Raw genomic sequence first — 21,418 nt, 5'->3', positions numbered from 1 at the left:
CCAACTTAAACTACATACCTCACTGTGTCTCTCCGTAAGTCTCCAGCACGCAACTCCTCTCCCGTTCCAAAAATCGATCAAAGCTGCTTAAGGGAACGCCCCAGCTCTTGACTTTGGCTAGGTCAACAAAAATACTTAAGTCTCTCATCATGAGCATTGCCGCGACCATTGGATTAGCTCCCTTTTGTGCTTCTATCTCTTCTTCAGTCATGTGTACGGCTTGAAGATGACGCCCTGCAGCGGCAGAAAGCTTCGGCATGAGTTCATCCAGCGTCATGAACTCATCCGCGATTTCGATTGCTTGCTCATGGAATCTCGTCGGATCCAGCACGGCCGCCGCAGCAAAGGCGCCAATCGTTGCGGGATCGATCATGGGAAGGACAGAGTCGGGGAGTAGCGCAGTAGACCAGCGGCCGGTAGTGGTGAGGCCGGGATACATGCGCACGAGGGGCAGCGTGTAATTGGCCATGAAGTTGCCCGGGCGCAGGATGGTCCAGCGCGGGAACCCAGCAGTCTGGACTTTTTCCTCGATGGTGGCCTTGGAAAGGAGGACGGCGGCGGTGAAGCTCTTTGGGTCCCAGTGTGGGAGGCGCTCGGGGTCGTTGACGGAGAGCCCGCTCGAGTAGATGATGTGAGTGACGCCAGCGACTTTGGCCGCGGCGAGCAGCGCTTCGGCGTGTCGCACTTCGGCAGAAGGGTCGGTGAAGCTGGGTGAGAGGTTGAGGAATAGGGCCGTACAGCCGGTCATGGCATCGTGCAAGGCCGTGGCATTGTCGTAGTCCCCGTGGAAGACGGTCAGGGCGTCGCCAAAGGCGTCGCCGAGCTGTGTCGCAGCGGGCGTAGAGGGGTCGCGAACAAGGGCACGGAGGGGCACGGCGTGGGAGGTGAATGCGGTGCCGACGGCATGGCCCTGAGTGCCAGTGATGCCACAGACAAATACGACAGGTTTCGACATGATCTCCTGTGTTGCGCGAGATGGCTCAATGAAGGAATATTGTGACTGATGGTGTAAGTCGTACAAACAGTCGGCCCACGATGGGCAACCTGTGTCGCTTTTTGAATGAGTGTGAGTTGTACTGAATCAATACTTTCCGGAATCCGCCATGCGGCGTTGCATGCGGAGACCAGAACCACGGCTGCGCGGACGTCCGCCGCCCCGAAGATTTAGCCGCTCCGGCGGCCCAAGGATGCCGGGCAGGATCGGGCGGAACTCCGCCTGTCCCCACTTTTCCCGGCGCACTTCCACCACAGCGCTGACGCGTGCTGTGAACCACCGCCCTCCGACCGTCACCGCCGTCCTCCCCAAGGACAGACAGGCGAAGAACGAAAACATTCAAAGAACGGGTCCATTGCCGTCATGTCGCTGACATCACGGGAGCGCGGTAATCCGCCTCCTCGGTCAAAGAGCTGCATCCAGTGCAGGAAGGCCAAGCGCCGCTGCGACTTCGCGCTCCCTGCTTGTCTTCGTTGCGAGCAGCGCGGGATCGTATGCAACTACCCTACGCGCCTCACTGCCCCTTACGGCCGCTCAGGCTGCCGACAGGCGCTGCATGGCACACTTGCAGAGCCAAGCAGGGGCTGGAGCGGCGTGGACGACGACCAGACATCGAGTAGTATAGCCGCCGCAGCCCCGCCGGAGACCCCGCTGAACACCTGGGACTGCATGAATCTAGATATCGGCGCACTGGACCAGGATATTACCGCGACTACTACTGCCTCCAGTGATCCCTGCGCGGCGGATTTCAGCGGGATCCCCGATGTGTCACTGCCGGGCTTCTCGACCGAAGCGTCCATCATGGACATGGACCTTGTCCATCAGCCCTCGGCGCTGTCTGCCCCGACCGCTCGAGAATTTCAAGACATTGAAGACGCCATCTCCCGAAGGCTCCGGTTTGCAATGGAAGAGATCAGGAAGACGCCTGGCATGATGATTGCCGAGACACAAACGCCCTGGTGCCATCCACAATTATATCGCGAAGGCATGCCGCGATCCATGCAAGGTAGAACACGTCGCTCCCAGCGGACGTCTCCACCAGCACTCCGAGATTCGTGTTAACATCACGCGATTCTAGATGCCCACGCTGCTTGCGCACTGTACGCGGCCAAGACCCGAGTCAACGCACCGGTCATATTCCACGCCATCGAGGTCCGCGCGTGCGACCTCCTCGCCGCCCCGGCGCCGACGCGCTTCCTCGACGTGCTCGCGCACACGCAAGCCCTGATCCTGTATCAGATCATCCGGCTCTTCGACGGGGACATGCGGGCACGGGCTTCGGCGGAGAAGGCGATCCCCGCCCTCGAGTCATCGACCATGGACCTGCTCGCGCACGTGCGCTTCGACACGGTCGATCCCCCGGACAAGGAGCAGGCGCTGCCGCTGCACCCACTGGCGCCGACGCAGGCCTTCTGGCGGGACTGGATCCTGCACGAGTCGGCACGGCGGACGTGCCTGTTCGCCTTCTTCTTCCTGCAGGTCTACCGCCTGGTCTCGGGGCAACGGGGGCTGACGTGCGACGGGCGGCTGGGGCTGTGCCACGCCTGGACGCTGTCGGCGTACCTGTGGACGGCGACGTCGGCGGTGGAATTCGCGCGCGCATGGGGCGCCCGGCGTCACTTTGTGGTTCGAGACGCGCAGTTTGGGAGCGTGCTCGAGGAGGCGAAGGCTGATGACGTGGATCGCTTTGGCAGGATGTGGATTAGCTGCCTCCTGGGTGTGGAAGAGGCCGAGGGATGGTTTGCGTCGAGGGGAGGGTCACTGCGGATGCTGGCGGTGTGCTGATGAGTACTGGCGTTGGAAATGAGATGTTTTCTCGCAGTTGTACTCGTTGCATCCATAGATGACTTTCCGTGATCCTTTTTTTTTTTTGATGCGCACGGCAGGCCCAAAATGGTCGGCCGGTGTCAGAGAGTCGTAGGACAAGACTCCAGGTGCACACTTACAACAGACTTGAGATGACACTAGCCACACAGCAGCTGTCGAGCAGAACAAGTTTCATTACTGCTTTCCGTTATCACGTAAAATGCTTCCCGTCGCGGGCCCCATCCGCGGCTCAATGTCAATCAATCTTCCTGAAACACGCATGAATAATAAATCTAACAAATAGGGTCATTGGCCATCATGCGCACCTGCTGCCTACGTGACATTTGTCAATGCAGCCGCATGCACTGCAACAATCAGTGAGAATACCACAGTTGCATTTTATGCCGAATAGGTCTCACCTCCTTATAATCTGTGTTACATTTACATTGCGTTATTCCATAGAACCTTCTATTATCTTGCTCAGTGATTTCGTTCTAAAATTGTTCATTCGATAACTTACGAAAGAGGAAAAAACATCTAGTGCAGGGTAAGCCAATTCAAGGTGGCGGAGCTGAAGCGCTAGTGTGCCCCAGCGACCCTTGTTCCGCCCGTTCAACCCTGAGATCCGAGCTCGAACCAGCATCTTCAGCAGTCATCATCAACATATCTATCGCTGCCCCTTGTTGCCTTTCGCAACCTGGCTTCGACTCTCAAATGATACGCTGTCAGGGCATGTAGGGCCTCCTCAGGCGAGCGACAACATGCCTCTCCAGAGACTCGACACGAATGTCGCCGACCGTGACACCGGCTCCCTGCTCTCGCCAATCGCGTACGACGACGACGCCTCCTCCATCCTTAGCCGGAGTGACCAGGACACAGACAGCGAAGATGACCAACTGCAGCAGCGGGCTCGCAACAGCCGTGAGCTGCTAGCCCACGACCGAATCGTTCTGATGGAGGAAGACGACGTCGACCGGCTCGTGACCACATCGCGGCGTCAGCAGGAGCGCCAGCGTCGTGGCTCCAACCTTGCCGTCCCAAATCCCTTCAAAATCTTCGGTCAGCGACCGAGTCAGCCCAACATGCCAGCGGCGGCGAGCTCGACCGAATCTTTGGTCCTCGAGAAGAGGTCTTTACGAAGGGAGAGGCGCAAGCAGAAGCGAGAACAACTGCTCGAGCACGCGCAGCATGGCGAAGATGGCGGGCTCATGTACGAGATGGAGGAGGGCGGCATGCGGGATGGAAGCTCGACGGGAGATACCACCGAACGCGAGGACAGCGACGAGGTCGACCGGCGGCGCCTCAACATGATGGCTAGTGCAAAGGCTGAGCGCGGACGCAGCTGGCGACGCGCTGTCCTGATCTATGCCCTCATCAGCATCGGCTTTGCCATCCTGGTCCTGTTTGCCTGGAAGTTGTCGAGAAAGGACAAGTCTGCGACGACAGTCGAGCCGCACTTGGTGACCAACGGCACGGCCTTGTTTGCGCCAACCACCATCATCATCAGTCTCGATGGATTCCGGGCCGACTTCTTGCAACGAGGCATCACGCCGCATCTGAATGCCTTGGCCAAAGAAGGCATCTCGCCAAAGTACATGCTACCGTCGTTTCCGTCCGTTACGTTTCCGAACCACTACACCCTTGCGACGGGTCTATACCCGGAGAGCCACGGCGTGGTCGGCAACACCTTTTGGGATCCCGAGCTTCGCGCCGAATTCTATTACACGGACCCGGAGCGTAGTATGGATCCAAAATGGTGGGGTGGCGAGCCCTTCTGGGTGACGGCGGAGCTGCAAGGCATACGCACCGCCGTGCATATGTGGCCGGGCAGTGAAGCGCACATTATGCACGTCGAGCCCAGTTTCCTGGACAAGTACAATGGCAAAGAGATGCTGTCCAACAAGGTCTCACGCATTTTGGAGTTCCTCGACAAGCCAGGAAAGGAAGACAAAACGGCCAAAATCGCCGACATGCGACCGCAGCTCATTGCGGCGTACGTGCCAGATGTGGATGCAGACGGGCATAGATTTGGTCCAAACAGCACCGAGATTCGGTCGACAATCGAGCACGCCGACCGCATGGTGGGTGAACTATACAAAGGCCTGGAGGATCGCAACCTTACCCACATCGTCAATGTCATCGTGGTGTCCGACCACGGCATGGCCACGACTGATGTGTCACGGTTGCTGCAGTTGGAGGACTTGGTCGACACGTCCAAGATTGAGCATACGGACGGCTGGCCGCTCTACGGACTTCGACCAAAGAACAAGAATGACCTGCGGGGTCTATACGACGGCCTCAAAGCAAAGGCTAAGACGAACCCTAACTTCGAGGTGTATCTGCGTGACGTCGACATGCCGGAGCGTTACCACTTCTCAAATAATCATCGCATCGCGCCGCTATGGATTGTGCCTAAGACGGGGTGGGCAATTGTCACAGAAACCGAGTTCAACTTGAAGGAGGCCAAAAAGAAGGGTCTCGTTTACCAGCCTCGGGGCCTGCACGGCTACGATCATGAGCATCCACTTATGCGCGCCATCTTCATCGCTCGTGGACCAGCCTTCCCACATCCGGCCAACAGCGAGCTGAAGCCTTTCCGTGAGTTGGGGTGTGCGAATCTTACAGAGAGGATGTTGGCTAATATGAGTCGCAGAGAACATTGAGGTGTACAACATCTTGGCCGACTCAATAGGAATGGTGCCCAAGCCCAACAATGGGACGCTACGCCTGCCGCTCAAGCCCGTCGGCCGGCACAGGCCAGATCGTACACGGGACGTTCCTGCTGACCCCCCGGAATCGTCGGTTCACACGCCCCTAGTTGATCCCCTGCCCGACCCGGCGCCCCCAGGACAGCCGACTGTCACCGAGCGGCCGACGCTCTCTGGACAGCCAGCTATCAGTGAGCGACCGACGGTCCCTGGGCAGCCAGCTATCAGTGAGCGACCGACGGTCCCTGAACAGCCAACTATCAGTGAGCGACCAACGATTCCCGAAAAGCCAGCCAAGACGGAGGGGAGGCCGGAGGCAACGTCCCCACCTAGCAAAGGCGACAAAGAGAAGGGTACACATGAAGCTGACGATGGTGGTCTGATGGGTAAGGCTAAGCACGTCTGGGACTGGTTTACGGACAAGGTGGATCGTCTTTGGAACAAGCTTGTAGGCAAAAAGTCTGGCGGGAATGGAGCAAGTGGCTGAGAGAAATCCATATGCATTGCTTCTTTGTTAGACTCTGTGCGACTGGCGAAGGCGTTTTGGGGTGCGAGGGCTTCTTTAGCGACATGGCATTCTTAGTTGGCACTCTGTACTTTGCTTCACCTTAAGGTACTTGCTTGACCTCGCTGGGATTTCCGGGGCCTGGCAGGCATGCACCGAGCCTGCATTCTGCGCGCAGGGTCAAGAGAATGTATCACGGGCTGTCAATGAGATGAACTTGGATATGACATGCATGACATGTGCATTGGGCCCGTGCTCGGGCTGAGTGGGCGGGCCTGGAGCAGCCGTTGCGTCATTGCGAGGGGTCTTCGTTTGGCCTCCTGCACTGCGGCGCTTTGGGCGGGCCTCAGGCGGTGCCCATTGATCAACCTGCAGTACAGGTAGTATACCTGAAGGTACGCACAACTAATAAGGTTAGTATCTTTAGTGCTAATGCATTCAAGGTGACGTGGGGCGCAAGTGCAGTGGAGCTTTTGACCGGCAATCCGCGCGGGGCGGGTGACTTCTGTCAAAGACAATTCTTAGCTGCCGACGCTATTATGTGCTCGATCGTGGCCTCGCGCTTCCACTTTACACGACGCGTCGCCCACCTTCCTCCGCCATCCAAGCCTCTTTCTTGAGCCTCGCTCCACCACAACCGCCCCCAAGCCGCCCGACGGGCACTCTGTGGTACGACTGCAGAGAGGCGGCGCGTGGACGTGTCTTGAGACGACAAATCACAGCCTACCTACTCCGACGCCTGAGAACGGCGTAACGAGCCCCTACCGCTCGCTCTCTGTCGCCGACGATTCGACGCCGACGACTTGCGCCGCCCCCCCAGTCCTGGCTGCCCAGAACGGATGCCTACAGCACAGCCGCCGGCAGAGCACGAGCGATGGCGACAGCCATGGCTGAGGGCCAGACCCTAGCCGAGCTGGAGGAGGAGCTGACCATCCAAAACGTCATACTTCAGTCCCTCGAGGACCAGACCTTTGATGGCGTCGAGGGGGAGAGGAGAGAGGCGGTGAAAGAGATTGAACGCCTCAAGGCAGTCATTGCCCTGCAGAGACTGTCTCAGGCATCATCACAACGCAGTAACGTTTCTGAATCGCAGCGTGAGTTTCGACAACCCCCCGACACGCGCCCGTGAACCTTGACGAATTGCTCTTCGAGGCGTGGGCGCAGGCCCGGAAGTCAAAGGTGCAGGAAGACAAGCTGGTGTGAGCTGATACTGACCTACATACAGAGGCCGACCGCGCACTACCTGAACGAGGCAGCGGCTCTCCGCCAGCCTTGCCATATGCAACAGGCAAGTCTCGTCTTCGCTCTCTCCTCCCTCGTTGTGCTACTATAAGCCCTTCTACTCGCTCTTTGTGCATGTCTCAACAACGTTGGCCATGCTACACCAATCCAATTGTTGTTGCTGGCTCGCCTTACTTTCTATTCGCGTTGCACTGCACTTCTCCGTCAGCTGCCTTCTCGGCGCCTTCACTCCTCTGTTCAATCTTTCACCACTCCCGTTCCAGTTGCCACCTGTCACCAGACGCGCGCCGCCCACACATTCATAGGTTGCACCTTCTGCAGTCGCAGCTTCACTGGAAACTGAAGAGCCCTGGGCGTAACACACCTCGCGATTCGCACAAAACCGTGTCATTTCGTCTGCGCCCTCGCTCTCCATCTTTGCCACATGTTCTTTCACTAACGTTCCACAAAGCACACGAAGCGCATCCAAGTTCACCATTCGGAGATCGCCTTTCCCATCTCGCAAGCGTGACGACACCTCGGAGGCAAACCATGGATAGAGATATATGGAGCAGTCCAGCCTCGCGATCCTTACCAAGCCGCAAGCGGGAGCTACAGGCGACCAACTTTTCTGCGCGTGGCGGTTCCCCAAAGTCTCGACGGACGACGCCGACTCCGGCGGGAAGCTCACGTCCCATGGCTTCGTCACAGAGCGTCGAAATAGTCGACCTGACAGGGTATGTGAAAGTGATATGGCCCTGATTCATCGTGAGGTTAATTGTCACTAGGTCCGACGTCGAGGATGATGCAACATACATTGCGGAGCAAATCAAAGCCGAGAATAGGGTCAAGCAGGAGTTGCGTGACAGGCAGCTCGCCCAACAACTGTCCCAGGAATCATCAGCTGGTCCTTCGCGACCAACTTCGGACCCAAGAAGCGAGGATGCGCTGTCGAGGTTGATGGCCACCCAGCGGGCAAACTCACGAGGATTATCTGGGCCATCAGATTCGATGGCGGGGATTAGCAGCTCTGGGTATAGACAATCACTCGGAGAGAATCCCGCTATGAATATACCCGGGGCATACCATCCCAGCTGGGACCGACCGCTCGGCCTTGCTGGCTCACCATCGCCTACTCTTGGCCGACCATATGCCACGGCTCCGTCGACTCCACGGGTGCACACGGCGAACCCAATAACGGGGAGCTTTAGTGCAGGCTATCCGCCGGGCGCGACGACCCCGTCAGGCTGTCATGGGCAACCCGCCGTGGGTACTCCGGCCCTGACGTACGGGGTTGGGCCACAGGCGACGCCCATGTTCCCAAATGTGGCTATTGGAGACCCCGGCCTTAGAAGGGTACCGAGCCTGCCACCATTTGGGGATACAAGGCTGATGGATATTATTAATCGTACGAGTCACTTCGACTACTCAATGTACGCGGACGAGAATGGTCAAGCGTTTCCCGACAGACTCTCCAACTTTCTGTCAGAGGCGTATCACGACCCACGAGTTACCGAAAAGGAGCTGGACGATCTTCTTCAGAATATTCGACCAGATATGGAGATTCCTGAGCGCAATCGGGACAGAACCCCGGCAGGGCTCAGGGGAGCACTCTATCTTCATCAAGAGCTTGCTCTCTCGTGGATGAAGAAGATGGAGGATGGTTCCAATAAGGGTGGTATTCTTGCCGACGACATGGGTCTTGGGAAGACGATCTCAACGTTGGCTCTCATGTTGGAGCGACCGCAAAAGAAGAAGCCCAAGGTCCGTTCAAAGTTTTAGTGGCGAGAGAACGACACTAGCTAACATGATGGCAGACGAATCTCATCATCGGCCCATTGTCGCTCATTCGCCAGTGGGAAGATGAGTTGAAGGCGAAGACAAAGCTCGCGTACCGCATGTCTGTCTTCGTCTACCATAACGCCAAGGGCGTTAGTTCTGAGGACTTGCAGCGGTACGACGTTGTGTTGACCACCTACGGGACTATCGCTGCCGAGTGGAAGCGTCTCCAGAAATTCATGGAAGAGAATCGAGATAGGACCATCGACCTCAACGACCGCGCCAGCTCAGCCAAGTTTCCGTTGCTGCATCCCGAGAGAGCAGAGTTCTACAGAGTCATCCTCGATGAGGCGCAGCACATCAAGAACGAGAAAACAAAGACTGCGAAAGCGTGCCACAGCATCAAGGCGACGTATAGGTGGTGCCTCACAGGCACGCCGATGATGAACGGTGTCATCGAGTTGTATTCGTTGGTGAAGTTCCTCAAGATCAAGCCCTACTGCGTATGGGAGCAGTTTCGAGAGTCCTTCGGAACGCTTTGGGGGAAACAAGGTGTTTCAAAATCCGTTGCAATGAAGCGGCTGCGGGCTCTGCTCAGAGCCATCATGTTGCGACGCAAGAAAGACTCGGAGCTGGAGGGGAAACCAATTCTGAACTTACCCGCCAAGTCAGAGCAAGTCGTGCACGCTGAGCTTTGCGAAGATGAACGGCACTTCTACAAGCAGCTGGAGGAGAAGTCGCAAGTGCAATTCAGCAAATATCTCCGTGAGGGGTCTATTGGCAAGAACTACTCCAACATTCTTGTGCTTCTACTGCGCATGCGCCAAGCTTGCTGCCACCCGCACCTGAATTTAGATGTCGACGACGCGGTCCCACTCAGCGTTGGCGCCGAGGAAATGCTGGACCTCGTCAGGCATCTCGAGAAGCCGGTCGTCGAAAGAATCAAGGCCATGGAGGCGTTTGAATGTCCAATTTGCTTCGACGCTGTACAATCTCCTTCTTTCTTCGTTCCATGCGGCCACGACAGCTGTCAAGATTGTCTCACTCGACTGGTGGACAACGCCGCGACCATGACCGTTCAGTCGGGTGAGGACTCGAACACGGCCAAGTGCCCGGTCTGCCGTGGCTCATTTGATCCAAAGAAATGCTTTTCCTACGACGCATTCCGAACTGTGCATATGCCAGAAACGATCGTCAAGCCTGATGAGGCAGACGCCGAAGACTCTGACAGCGACGATGAGGAATCAGACTCGGATGACGACCACGACGCTGATGATGTTGATGGCAACGGCAACCTCAAGGACTTCATTGTCGATGATGACTTTGACGACACGGACTATTTGAAAACCAGTGGAGCCGGCAGCGGCGATGCAGATGCCTCTGAGAAGCAGAAGAGGAAGAAGAAGAAAGGAAAGAAGAAGGAGGAGGAGGTGAAGCCGTCGATGCTGAAGAGTCTTCGTGTCGAGGCTGGGAAGAACCGGGCCGCCTACAAGAAGTACATGCGATACTTGCACAAGACTTGGATGCCATCTGCTAAAGTCACTGCATGCATGGAGCTGCTCAAGAGAATCCAGGCCAGCAAGGAAAAAGCCATTGTCTTTTCCCAGTGGACGCTGCTTCTGGACCTGCTGGAGGTAGCCATGTCACACGACAAGTTGGGGCTGAAGCCCCTGCGATACGACGGCAGCATGTCCGCCGACCAGCGCGCACAGGCGGCACGGGATTTTCGGAGGAAGCCAGAGGCGATGGTCATGCTCGTGTCTCTCCGCGCGGGCAACGCGGGCCTTAACTTGACGTCGGCCAACAACGTCATCATCATGGATCCGTTCTGGAACCCGTACATTGAGATGCAAGCCGTCGATCGCGCGCACCGCATCGGGCAGACCAAGGACGTCAAGGTGCATCGCATCCTCACCCAGGAGACGGTCGAGGACCGCATCATGGAGCTCCAGGAGCGCAAGAAGGAGATTGTCGAGGCGGCGCTCGACGAGACGGAGAGCATGAAGATTGGCCGTCTCAACGTGAGCGAGCTCAAGTTTCTCTTTCACGGAAGAGAGTAGTAGGGCTCGCCATGGAGACGTCCGCCGCGGGACGGTCGTTTGTCCTTGCTACCTTCTCTTTACTTTGGTCGTGTGTGCATTTTCTCACTCAGGGCTGGTGGTGGATGGGCGTGGCGTCGGCGCGAAGGAGGTTTGTTGCTATGGGTGGCATGATTGGTCTCGTTTGCACGCGACTCGGGGATAGACGGATGGCATGTGGCGACGTGATTTTGAGGTGCCTCGCACGACATTTTGCCCGGAAGCCTATCAATGAGACTAGGGAACAGGCAGTTGTAGGGTCTTCCGGGACGGGAGGGTATATACTGAGCTCATGATGATGACCGCTTCTACTTCTTCACGCCCGCCCCTGACGCGAACAACTTGCTCTAACCACCGTTTATTCGTTACTATCGTAGGGGTATATCCTGCTGCACAACTCGCCAAAACATGTGAGCTCTGCTAAAACCAAGCGCCCAGTAGGGCCATGAGCCTGGCTTGAGACAAAAGTAAATGCCCAAGACACCCTCATTATACGATCGCATCTTCGTAGGCACCGGCATGTCAGTCACCAAAAATGAGGGCCCTCAAGTTGCGAAGACCAGAGTAGACCGAGTCCAGGACCAGGGTCATCGTGCTACAAGTTGACCGTGCGGGAGAAGTCATCGACCACAGCCTCCAACGTCCTGCTTTCACTACCGCTCCCGTTCTTGGCCCACGTCCACGCCTTCTGACCACCGTTGCTGCCAGACTCGCCGGCGGGGACACTCGTGAGGACAATGGTGGACCCAGAGTCGACGTCACGCACAGCAAAGTGCAGCGCGGAGCGATTGGCCTCGGCGTCTTGGATGGCCGTCCCGACGATATCCAGCGCCCACTCACAGTTGGTCGACGACGCGGAGAGCCTAGAAATGTTATGCATCGCGAGAGTGCGCGCAACAGCTGTTTGGACGTATTCGGAGAGCGTGCGAAGCTCCGAGTATCCGTCTGCGAAGGGAGCGGCCATTGACTGCAACGGCGACGAAGGCGGCAGAAGGACATGGTAGTATGTAGCTGTAAAGGGGAAGAGAAGAGTCCGCCCGCGGATGGTGAACGACATGTCGTCGAGAATGACAACCTTGACGGTAAATTCGAGCGGCTGGAGCATATTGCGGACGAGGGTCTGAGCGCCAGACTGCTGGTTCGGGCCGCTGGCACCAGACTCAATCATGGAGAGCTGAGGCGTGCGGAGTGTAAACGACGACGGCAAGCCAGCCTTTTGAAGGGCTCCGACAAGGTCTCCGACGTATTCTGTGCAAGCCCTGATGCTAATATTGGATTTCAAGCGCGCAATTATGGGTCGAAGAAGAGCGTAGGTTTGCTGCCCACGGGCGCGCGAGACATGAGGGGGGATTGGACGTGTCCTCATGAGTTCGTTGTAACGGTGGGCGTAGCTTAGAAGGATATGCAATGACAGTAGAGTCATCTCTGTCGTCCCATTCTCAGCTAACGAATCGTCTGGTGACGGGCAAGCCTCGAGGGGTAATAGCTCGATAGTGATCTTAGATGACTCGTCAACTTTACATGTCAAGCGCGACCCTTGCAGGCGAACATCGTAAGCGGCGAGGGTGCGGGCTTCACGAGTCAGCTCATGCCAGAGCTCCTGCGAGAAGATGGTGTTGCGTGATTCGAGCACGCGGGACTCAAGTAAAGGGTCGTCTGGGGATCGCCGCCAGGGGACCGATCGGCCGACGATTTTGTCGTCCTTTTCGTATGTGACGACCAAGCCCTCTGACACGCCGCCAAGACGGCCAAGGTCAAGCTCGATGGAACCGTCTTCACTTCTTCGCATGGGCGCTAAACCGTTGTTCTTGAACTCGGCCGCAGCTAGCTCAGTCAGTAAGCGTACACGTTGAGCTTTGGTGGGAGCGTCATACCTTCTGAGAAACCGAAGCGGACGCCCAGTGTATGTCGCTCCTGCGGCACTCGACACATGGACCAGCCAGCCTTTTTGACCGACATGACCTCCTCCCAATATCTACTTTCAGTGTCCACCTCGCGCTCCAGAAAGAGGCTCGCGGCCTCGGCGGCATTCCTGGCCTTGTTGATCTCCATCAGGGTCCAGCCAACGGCAACCTCCTCATGAGCTTTTGTTTGGGCATCGTTGGCGCTTGGTTCATCCAGCTTGTCGGCGCCGAGAGTACCAATGCCCACCATGTCGCGAAGCTGCTGCGAAAGGGTCAAACCGGCCTGTGTCGGGTTCTGTTTCGAGAGAAGGAGTGAGAGGGAGTCGAGGGTGAGCATGGCCGTGTTGCTTGCTAAGCTACGGTGTGCATCAGTACGCCGTTGTTTCCTTCGAAGTCGCAAATAGGGCCTTACTCAATGTTCTTGAGAACTTCCATGCGGGCAATGTTGGGATCCCTGCTGGCGGGGGCATCCTCATCATCAGCGACGTCCGACATGTCGACGTCCTCTTGTTCCGCGTCATGATCAGGGTTCTCCTCAACCTTGATCTGCTCGCGCAGCTTGGCTTCTGTCAGACTGCGAAAGCCGCCCGGACGGGCGTTGACGCGAGCGATGAAGTCGGCGAGGTTGCTGGGTTGCCGGTCGGCCACGGGGAACGGCCGCAGCGAGAGCGGCGGCGGGCCATCTTTGGTTGCCATGGCCGTGCACAGCGGCGGGAGAGGGCTTCAATGCTTATTCCGGAGGCCGTGAATAGAGAGAGAAGTCTGAAGGACGCGTGTTGTGAGACGCCGGGCCAAGCTACCTACTCCATGTGCAACGAAGGAAGGCCTGCCGCAGACGGATGGACCGTGGTCGGATGCATGAACGCCAGCGGCAGAACATGGACGATGGAGCTCGGCTGGGCTGGCTGGGCGGTGGGGGGCATGGTAGTGGCTGGTGGTGGGTGTCCGTGGCTGGTGCTGATCACTTTAGGCAGGCGGTGGGAAGTTGGGTTGCGGCTCTGCGTGAAATTAGTACAATATGAATATGCTGCAACCAGCCGCCTCAGGAAGTACAAAGTACCTAAAAGGCAGGAAAAGAACAGAAATAACTACAGAGGTAGTAGATGCACACACAAGACGGGCGTGTTGGAGCCTGCTTCTTTTTGGGATGGGACGTGCCTACCTGGAAGTCGTCAGCCGGTTCGAGTGACGCCCGTGTTCGCCGCCGCCGCCGCCGCCAACAGCCGCGTTTCCGCCCTCCCTCTCTTCAAACGACTAATACCCTGGAATAATGACGCAGTCGCGGGTTGGACGGAGGCCCGCGCGCCTTGTTCGAATCCGTCTCAGGCGATTGAGATCCACCGGCAGCTCCGATGTGCCGCCGTCATCGTGGAGCTAGGCCGTGGGCAGCTCAACGAGCCGCCAATAGGTAACCTTTTTGCCAGGAAAATAGCTCTCTGGAAGCTTTGCCTGAACTAGCGGCAGTGCCACACCTGGGTGCGCTCACCCGATAATGAATTTACAGCAGTCATTGACTCGCTGATAAGGGAAATTCTGCTACCAAGCTGTTTCCCCTCTGGTCGTCCTGCTGCAGCGCTGAAAACACCCCACCGCTTCTGGGTTGACATACGCTACCCACCCAAAACAGCCCCTCCTACTGAGGGGACCATCTCTCGCCGCCAACGTTGGAGCATAAGATAAACCTGATTCGCCTCACTCTTGGCATCTCGCCGTGGCCGCCCTCCTACATCATGCGCCCGTAGACGCCGTTTTCCCTAAATTATCATCACATCTGCATCAATTTGTATCTCTTCCCTCAATCTTCGACTACCTGTGGCGGGCTCAAAGTTGCCAGTGACCCTGGGACCGTACCCCGCCACCACCACCACGAAGACGAAGACGACGACCAAGACGACGACGAAACCACTGCCCCGCTCGACCGCCGCCATGGCCGCCGCGCCCAAGAAGAAAATCGCCGTCATGACCTCGGGAGGCGACTCCCCAGGCATGAACGCCGTCGTCCGCGCCGTCGTCCGGACCGCCATCCACCTGGGCTGCGATGCGTTCGCCATCTACGAAGGCTACGAGGGTCTGGTTCGCGGCGGAGACTACATCAAGAAGATGGAGTGGCACGATGTCCGCGGCTGGCTGTCCGAAGGAGGCACTCTTATCGGCACTGCACGGTGCATGGCCTTTTACGAGCGACCGGGTCGCATGACTGCCGCTAAGAACATGGTCCTTCACGGCATCGATGCTCTCATCATCTGTGGAGGAGACGGCTCCTTGACCGGTGCCGACAAGTTTCGTGCCGAGTGGCCTTCGCTTCTTGAAGAGCTCGTCTCCAAAGGCCAGCTCACAAAGGAACAGATTGCCCCGTACAAGAACCTCAACATTGTCGGCATTGTGGGCTCCATCGACAACGACCTCTCTGGCACCGATGCCACCGTTGGCTGCTATTCGGCCCTCTCGCGCATCTGCGAAATGGTTGATTACATCGAGGCCACTGCCTCTTCGCACTCGCGCGCCTTTGTCATTGAGGTCATGGGCCGCCATTGCGGCTGGCTAGCCCTTCTTGCTGGTGTTGCATCAGGCGCCGATTTCATATTCATACCAGAGCGCCCCCAGCCGCAGGATTGGCGGGAGGACATGGCCCAGGTGGTGACACGGGTGAGTGATTGCGCGGGGGGGATAAAAATAGCCTGCAGGCAGCGATGAAAAGAGTTTTGCTGATTATCTCCTAGCACCGAAGTATGGGCAAGCGCAAAACCATTGTCATCGTCGCCGAGGGAGCCCGCGACAAGGACGGGACCAAGATCTCCCCGGAGGATGTCAGAGGCTTGCTGGCCGACAAGAGTGAGGACGGCCTCGGCTTGGATACGCGCATCACCACCCTTGGCCACGTCCAGCGTGGTGGAACGGCCGTGGCGTACGATCGAATGCTGGGCACCTTGCAAGGTGTCGAGGCAGTCCACGCTGTCCTCGAGGCCACGCCCGAGACCGAGACATGCTTCATTGCCATCAACGAGAACAAGATTGTGCGCAAGCCGCTCATGGAAGCAGTCCAAGATACCAAGAAGGTGGCAGCAGCGGTCGACGCCAAGGATTTCGAGAAAGCCATGTCGCTGCGGGACGCCGAGTTTGCCGATCAGTACTTCTCCTACCTCACAACCACCAATGCTATGGTTGCCGACCATAAGCTTCCGGAAAAAAGCGTAAGTTGAAGATTTCAGTGCGTATCAACATGCGGGTGCTAATGAAGCGTTTACAGAGGATGAAAATTGGCTTCATCAATGTTGGAGCGCCTGCTGGTGGCATGAATGCGGCGGTGCGCGCTGCCGTCGCATACTGCATCAGCCGCGGGCACGACCCCGTTGCCATCCACAATGGCTTTGCTGGCTTCGCGCGGCATCATGGTGACAAACCCCTGGGCTCGGTTCGCCCCTTCAACTGGCTCGAGGTGGATGGCTGGGCCAGCAAGGGCGGATCCGAGATTGGAACGAACCGGGAGCTGCCGTCCGACTCTGGCATGGATCTGATTGCCGACCTGATCGAGCAGTACGGCTTTGACGCCCTGTTCATCGTTGGCGGCTTTGAGGCCTTTCACTCCGTCTCGCAGCTGCGCAAGGCTAGGGAGGAGTACCCGTCGCTTTGCATCCCCATCTGCCTGCTCCCTGCCACCATCTCCAACAACGTCCCGGGAACAGAGTACTCGTTGGGCTCCGACACTTGTCTCAACGAGCTGGTGAATTACTGCGACAAGATCAAGCAGTCCGCATCGGCTACCCGTCGTCGGGTGTTTGTCATCGAGACACAGGGCGGCCGTTCGGGCTATATTGCGACGCTCAGTGGTCTCAACGTTGGCGCGTCGGCGGTTTACATCCCCGAGGAGGGCATCAGTCTCGAGATGCTCAACGCCGATGTCAACCATCTCAAGCAAGAGTTCAAGAACGACAGGGGCCAGTCGCGCGCGGGGCGCCTGATCCTGGTCAACGAAAAGTCCAGCAAAGTTTACGATGCTAAGCTCATCGCAAGCATCATCCGCGAGGAGGCTCATGACCGGTTCGAAAGCCGAGAGAGCATCCCCGGCCACGTCCAGCAGGGAGGCGCGCCGTCGCCCATGGACCGCTGCCGCGCCGTCCGCCTGGCCATCAAGTGCATCCAGCACCTCGAGGATTACGGCTGCCACGCACACAACCGCGTCAAGAGGGACCCCAACAGCACAGCCGTCATCGGCATCCAGGGATCGGACGTCGTCTTCACGCCCATGAAGGACCTGGAGGAGCGCGGGACCGACTGGCCAAATCGGAGGCCTAAAACGGCACACTGGTTGGGCCTGCGCGACGTGGTGGATATGCTCGGCGGCAGGCCCGACTACCCGAGGCCGGAGAGGAGCTTGACCGGCCTGATTGCTAAGGACACTAAGCGTGGCATCGTCTGAGAAGGAGAGCCGCGTGCGGTAGGACCTTGATTTGGAAATATAAAAACAAAGGAGTCGGCAAGACAATGGTCAGGGTTTGCATTTGGACATGTTCTTGGTCACTGCGGAGTTGGCGCTGTTTTTCTCGTTCCTCCATGTTGCGCATTACGAAGCTTCAGGAACGATTTTCCCACCCTTGGCTGACTTGAACCTCTTTCGCCTTACAAGTCGCCCGGGCGAGGGTCATCCTGTCAACACGAGCGCCAGTACTGGGCCAGCCTTGAATCTTGAACCTATCTGAAATTAGATGGCCCCCATAAGCTATTCTTGCTATGCATCGTATAACTACGAAATGTCCGATAATATACCCGCCGCCCCAGTCCCAATCCAATTCCAATCCATCCCTTTGTCCAGAAAGCCCTTTCTATTCTATCGTTTCCTGCGTTTACTGAACCTTGATGCTTTGGTAGGTGCCAGAGTGATCCCCGTAGACGTACTGCTTGGCGTCTTTGCCGTAACTGTCCGCACCGGCATAATCTGTAATGTTGATGCTCCTGAAGTAGGCATTGAACGGCGCCTGAGACCAGTCGACGTAGCCGCCGGCCCACTGGACGGTGCCGGGTGAGGCATCCGGGCGGCCGGCGATCCAGGTGCCGAGCTTGACCTGCATGGGGGTCTGGGGGAAGCCGGCGGCGCCGCCCTTGGCCATGGCCTGCTCGTACGTGAGGGTGCGGACCGTCTGCGTGTCGATGATCCACTTTACGTATTTGGACGTCCACTCGATGGAGTAGGTGTGCGTCGAGCCGGTCGGGTTGGAGACGGGGTGGAAGGCGCCGCGGTCGTAGCTGGACGTGTCGCCTCTGCTGAAGTAGTTGCTTTGGACTTGGGAGTTGTCGGCGCCGACCCATTCCAGGTCGATCTAATGATGCCATGCATGTTCAGTATAAACCGCAAATCACGTACATTTATTTCCCCTGAGAGAAGAGGGGGCAGAGGGGGTTGTTGTTGTAGCGCCGAATCCCCTCATAGAGGAGGAGGAATTTGGAGGCTGTGGGTTCTCTCACCTCATCGAGGTCGTCCGACTGCAGCACAAACGCCGTCACGATGCCCCGACCGGGGGCGGCCTGGACCTGGACGTCGACGCGGCCGAAGAAGAGGTACTGGCTCGTGGCAATGGTGGGCGCCTGGCCCTGCTGGGTGATGGAGAACTGGGCGCCGTTGTTGCCGTAGGTGATTTGGCTGGTGCTTCCGAGCGCCTTGAGAGACGAACAGGCGCCATTCGCAAAGTTCCAGACGACTTTCTTGGAGCCAAACGCAGGGTCCGCGGGGCAGGCTATTCGAGATGGCAATGGCTGGTTAGTGACAGTTTCTCTCTCTCTTTGCTTCGCTTTTTCTGTTCAAGATGGTGGTGGTGGTGGTGCTGGTTGGTGATGCGGTGGATCGTGTTGCTTTAGAGTTTGGGGGGGGGGAGGCGTGTGTAAGTGAAGTAAGCAGGCTGCGGCGAATTGGGCTTACTGGTCTTGAGAGGGTTGCAAGCTGTCGACGTCTGGGCTGAGACGAGCGACGAGGCCGCCGCAATGGCCAGGGCAAGGGACTTGGAGAACATGACTTTTTTTCCTTAACGACAATGGGCGAGTGAAAGGCGTGTGTCGTCGTATGATGATGATGCTGCCGCCAGTCCTGACGTGCGGGCCCAGGCGTGAGGATTTCACGTGCTGTGCTGCCTGGGGAGAAATCTGTTTGCTACGTTAGCTGCCTCAGAGTCCACCGTGGTGAGACTCGAGATCAGGCGAAATATGAGATGATGGGAAAAAGAGAAAAGGGCAGGCAAGGGGCCGGGGAGGGAACGCTTCTAAGCCGATTGCTTTTCGTAGCTCCAGAAAGCACTTGATAGGGGAGTAGCAGTAGTATGGATGAGGAGGATAGTTGCTCGGAGCTGGGTACAGCTGAAGGAGGGGGCGGCGGCGGCGGCGGAGGATCCCGGTTAATAAAGAACAAAGAAAGACGTGCACGATCGTGGCAGCAGGTCCGTGATGAGAGGATTTCGTAAGAGGAGGCAGGGTGGACTGTCGGGGCGTCCGCAAAATAGGAGGAGGAGGATCAACGCGCAAGCGAGCGAGCGAGCGGCGGAGCAAGGACGGGGAACAGGGCACACACACACACACACACACACGGTCAACGATGGGCGCCGGCCCCCCGGGATGTGGGCACTTTGTAGGTCGACGGGGATGTTTACTATCGCGGGTTCCATCCATCAACTTGGTCACTCCGCCACCCGCCCCCCGCAGCCCATCCCATCCCATCGAGCCACGAGCCTTGGCCACCGATTCCCTCTGGTTGCCAATACCTTAGTTTAGTAGTCCGCATGCTTAGCTCTTTGCATCTAACACGAGATGACCCAACTACTGTTGTATGTGCGTATTCCTGGGGGGCTACCTCATCAACTAGCTCCCCCCGGTCACATACCATTACCTACGTTGGCGGCCCTGGACCTCCTGCGTGTCTTGACCATATATTCGCTGACCCATTTTCTCTTGTCTCTCTCTGTCATGTTTGCTTTTTTGCCGTGCTACAGTGCCCTTTGTCTCACGTCAGGCCGTCGAAACATGAAAATAGAACTCGGGCCTGAGAACGGCCTCGGTCCGCGAACGGGCTTAGCCGCCGCATACACAAACATACTGTACATATAACATATGCACAGTGGATGGATGGATGGATGGATGGCAGCAACGTGCGATGAGATATGCCATGCATGAATGGGGCAAGCAGGCCAGCGTCCCGCACGGTTGGCGGGGTGGTGGTAGTGGTAGGTTAGTATGTAGGCAACGTTTGTGCAGGCATGCACCCGCGCGGAGGAGGAGGGCGGTTTCTGGCGCAACGGCCGCTGCCTGAAGGGGCGGGGGCGGGGGCTTTCAGTGGATGGTGCAGGTGGTCCCCACTGATGCAAGCAAGGCGAAAGAGATGGATGGAGAGCCAGAAAGAGAGAGAGAGCCATGCAGGCATGACATGCTCTCTCCGCTTGTGCTCGCCCTCACATGCGTCGCATCACATGCCCTTTGTTTCCTTCGTATCGCACAAAGGTCGGGTGGACGCCCTGCCCGCTCGTGTTGCCCTCCGGTCCGGCCGTTGCCGGGGCAAACGCCGCTGGCTGGCTGGCTGGCTGGCTGGCTGGCTGGCTGGGCAGCCGCAGCAGCCGCAGCTCTTTTCCCCGATGGCTGATGAGAGGGGACAAAATAAACTTTTCGATAAATGATCGGGTGAGGGAGGCGACGGACAGCCCATTCATAAAAATAGGAACTAACGTAGTTAGCCCACCGCCCTCTACCCGCTACATTCTAAATGCCGATTCGACGAGGGCCAGGGCTCTATCGACCTTTGTCTAAGACGCAGACCCGTTGGCAGACGCCACGCACGACTGGTCGGGTTGGATGGGAGGGAGGTGAAGTGGGCACAAAACGGTCGCTCCCCCAACCCGCTACGCAGTAACCTAACTCGAATCAACTGAATTGGAGCGCCCCGCATGTTTACGTACCGTGCCCGCCCTAGCCCGTGACGACGACGTTGACGTTGCCGACGACGACGACGTTGACGTTGCCGACGACGACGACGGCGGCTACGACAATGGCGAGGAGGGACGAGGACGAGGGAGGGCCAGTGCCCACGACCCGGCCCTTCCGGCCGCCCGCTTCTCCTCCCCCCTCGCCCGACCAACTGTCCACGCTGCCTCGCGCTGGTGGTGACTGTTCTTTCTATGGTTGTAGGCAATTGAGTTTGGCACGACAGCCGGTAGGGGGGGGCCCGCCATGTCTCGGCTGGTGAATGACTGACAGCGGTCGGTGGATTGGGGCTTGCCGCGCGCCGCATACCTGCGCAGCACGTAATGCACAGTACCGGGGTGGTTGTCTTCCCCATCTCGCGAGGGAGGCCAACTCTGCGACAAGGCTACACAAAATACATACTCTTCCCCCATTGCTTGTGCCTGTGTGTTTCGCGGCTTGGGGGATTCGTTGGGGGCTTCGTTGATTGA

The 21,418-nt window shown here is 57.7% G+C and overlaps 7 protein-coding genes across 8 annotated transcripts; 4 read left to right on the top strand and 3 right to left on the bottom strand.

The window, feature by feature from the left end:
- Positions 1–19: 19 nt before the first annotated feature.
- On the bottom strand, positions 20–955 carry JDV02_000507 (uncharacterized protein; the record flags this gene model as incomplete). Its single annotated transcript, XM_047981323.1, has 1 exon — positions 20–955. One exon carries the CDS (start codon positions 953–955, stop codon positions 20–22), a length of 936 nt encoding a protein of 311 aa, XP_047837281.1.
- Positions 956–1,297: 342 nt separating this feature from the next.
- JDV02_000506 (uncharacterized protein) lies at positions 1,298–2,809 on the top strand. The gene is made up of 2 exons (XM_047981322.1): positions 1,298–2,000; positions 2,073–2,809. The coding sequence occupies exons 1-2, from the start codon at positions 1,358–1,360 to the stop codon at positions 2,777–2,779; spliced, it is 1,350 nt and encodes a 449-aa protein (XP_047837280.1). The 5' UTR covers positions 1,298–1,357; the 3' UTR covers positions 2,780–2,809.
- Positions 2,810–3,439: 630 nt separating this feature from the next.
- On the top strand, positions 3,440–6,235 carry JDV02_000505 (uncharacterized protein). 2 transcript variants are annotated; one of them, XM_047981320.1, is made up of 2 exons: positions 3,440–5,398; positions 5,454–6,235. In XM_047981320.1, exons 1-2 carry the CDS (start codon positions 3,562–3,564, stop codon positions 5,993–5,995), a joined length of 2,379 nt encoding a protein of 792 aa, XP_047837278.1. In that variant the 5' UTR covers positions 3,440–3,561; the 3' UTR covers positions 5,996–6,235. The 2 variants fall into 2 exon arrangements, with proteins under 2 accessions (XP_047837278.1, XP_047837279.1); XM_047981321.1 differs by having other exon boundaries at positions 3,440–6,235.
- A 300-nt stretch (positions 6,236–6,535) lies between these two features.
- Positions 6,536–11,398, top strand: JDV02_000504 (uncharacterized protein). The gene is made up of 5 exons (XM_047981319.1): positions 6,536–7,107; positions 7,239–7,301; positions 7,707–7,971; positions 8,023–8,998; positions 9,052–11,398. Exons 1-5 carry the CDS (start codon positions 6,888–6,890, stop codon positions 11,071–11,073), a joined length of 3,546 nt encoding a protein of 1,181 aa, XP_047837277.1. The 5' UTR covers positions 6,536–6,887; the 3' UTR covers positions 11,074–11,398.
- A 37-nt stretch (positions 11,399–11,435) lies between these two features.
- On the bottom strand, positions 11,436–14,101 carry SRB4 (RNA polymerase II mediator complex subunit). The gene is made up of 3 exons (XM_047981318.1): positions 13,408–14,101; positions 12,966–13,351; positions 11,436–12,915 (listed from the first exon to the last, which is right to left on the bottom strand). Exons 1-3 carry the CDS (start codon positions 13,689–13,691, stop codon positions 11,687–11,689), a joined length of 1,899 nt encoding a protein of 632 aa, XP_047837276.1. The 5' UTR covers positions 13,692–14,101; the 3' UTR covers positions 11,436–11,686.
- Positions 14,102–14,555: 454 nt separating this feature from the next.
- Positions 14,556–17,762, top strand: PFK1 (6-phosphofructokinase). The gene is made up of 3 exons (XM_047981317.1): positions 14,556–15,641; positions 15,716–16,186; positions 16,243–17,762. Exons 1-3 carry the CDS (start codon positions 14,922–14,924, stop codon positions 17,410–17,412), a joined length of 2,361 nt encoding a protein of 786 aa, XP_047837275.1. The 5' UTR covers positions 14,556–14,921; the 3' UTR covers positions 17,413–17,762.
- CRH1_1 (Licheninase) lies at positions 17,687–19,548 on the bottom strand. The gene is made up of 3 exons (XM_047981316.1): positions 18,907–19,548; positions 18,456–18,724; positions 17,687–18,310 (listed from the first exon to the last, which is right to left on the bottom strand). Exons 1-3 carry the CDS (start codon positions 18,995–18,997, stop codon positions 17,837–17,839), a joined length of 834 nt encoding a protein of 277 aa, XP_047837274.1. The 5' UTR covers positions 18,998–19,548; the 3' UTR covers positions 17,687–17,836.
- Between the last annotated feature and the right edge of the window lie 1,870 nt (positions 19,549–21,418).

The sequence above is a fragment of the Purpureocillium takamizusanense genome, chromosome 1 (assembly GCF_022605165.1).
Source record: "Purpureocillium takamizusanense chromosome 1, complete sequence".
Classification (NCBI taxonomy): Eukaryota; Fungi; Ascomycota; class Sordariomycetes; order Hypocreales; family Ophiocordycipitaceae; genus Purpureocillium; species Purpureocillium takamizusanense.
The sequence above is the reverse complement of the archived record's forward strand: the minus strand, read 5'-3'. Positions and strand labels throughout refer to the sequence as shown.

Bases quoted from the DNA above. Each gene is read 5' to 3' on its own strand.
- JDV02_000506 (XM_047981322.1), top strand. From the start codon at position 1,358: ATGTCGCTGACATCACGGGAGCGCGGTAATCCGCCTCCTCGGTCAAAG. The intron at 2,001-2,072 runs GTAGAACACGTC...ACGCGATTCTAG, and splicing joins CATGCCGCGATCCATGCAAG to ATGCCCACGCTGCTTGCGCA.
- JDV02_000505 (XM_047981320.1), top strand. From the start codon at position 3,562: ATGCCTCTCCAGAGACTCGACACGAATGTCGCCGACCGTGACACCGGC. The intron at 5,399-5,453 runs GTGAGTTGGGGT...TATGAGTCGCAG, and splicing joins CAGCGAGCTGAAGCCTTTCC to AGAACATTGAGGTGTACAAC.
- JDV02_000504 (XM_047981319.1), top strand. From the start codon at position 6,888: ATGGCGACAGCCATGGCTGAGGGCCAGACCCTAGCCGAGCTGGAGGAG. The intron at 7,108-7,238 runs GTGAGTTTCGAC...ACCTACATACAG, and splicing joins TAACGTTTCTGAATCGCAGC to AGGCCGACCGCGCACTACCT. The intron at 7,302-7,706 runs GCAAGTCTCGTC...CGTTCCACAAAG, and splicing joins AGCCTTGCCATATGCAACAG to CACACGAAGCGCATCCAAGT.
- SRB4 (XM_047981318.1), bottom strand. From the start codon at position 13,691: ATGGCAACCAAAGATGGCCCGCCGCCGCTCTCGCTGCGGCCGTTCCCC. The intron at 13,352-13,407 runs GTAAGGCCCTAT...TGCACACCGTAG, and splicing joins GAAGTTCTCAAGAACATTGA to CTTAGCAAGCAACACGGCCA. The intron at 12,916-12,965 runs GTATGACGCTCC...TGACTGAGCTAG, and splicing joins CCGCTTCGGTTTCTCAGAAG to CTGCGGCCGAGTTCAAGAAC.
- PFK1 (XM_047981317.1), top strand. From the start codon at position 14,922: ATGGCCGCCGCGCCCAAGAAGAAAATCGCCGTCATGACCTCGGGAGGC. The intron at 15,642-15,715 runs GTGAGTGATTGC...ATTATCTCCTAG, and splicing joins TGGCCCAGGTGGTGACACGG to CACCGAAGTATGGGCAAGCG. The intron at 16,187-16,242 runs GTAAGTTGAAGA...AAGCGTTTACAG, and splicing joins ATAAGCTTCCGGAAAAAAGC to AGGATGAAAATTGGCTTCAT.
- CRH1_1 (XM_047981316.1), bottom strand. From the start codon at position 18,997: ATGTTCTCCAAGTCCCTTGCCCTGGCCATTGCGGCGGCCTCGTCGCTC. The intron at 18,725-18,906 runs GTAAGCCCAATT...CATCTCGAATAG, and splicing joins TTGCAACCCTCTCAAGACCA to CCTGCCCCGCGGACCCTGCG. The intron at 18,311-18,455 runs GTGAGAGAACCC...TGGCATCATTAG, and splicing joins AGTCGGACGACCTCGATGAG to ATCGACCTGGAATGGGTCGG.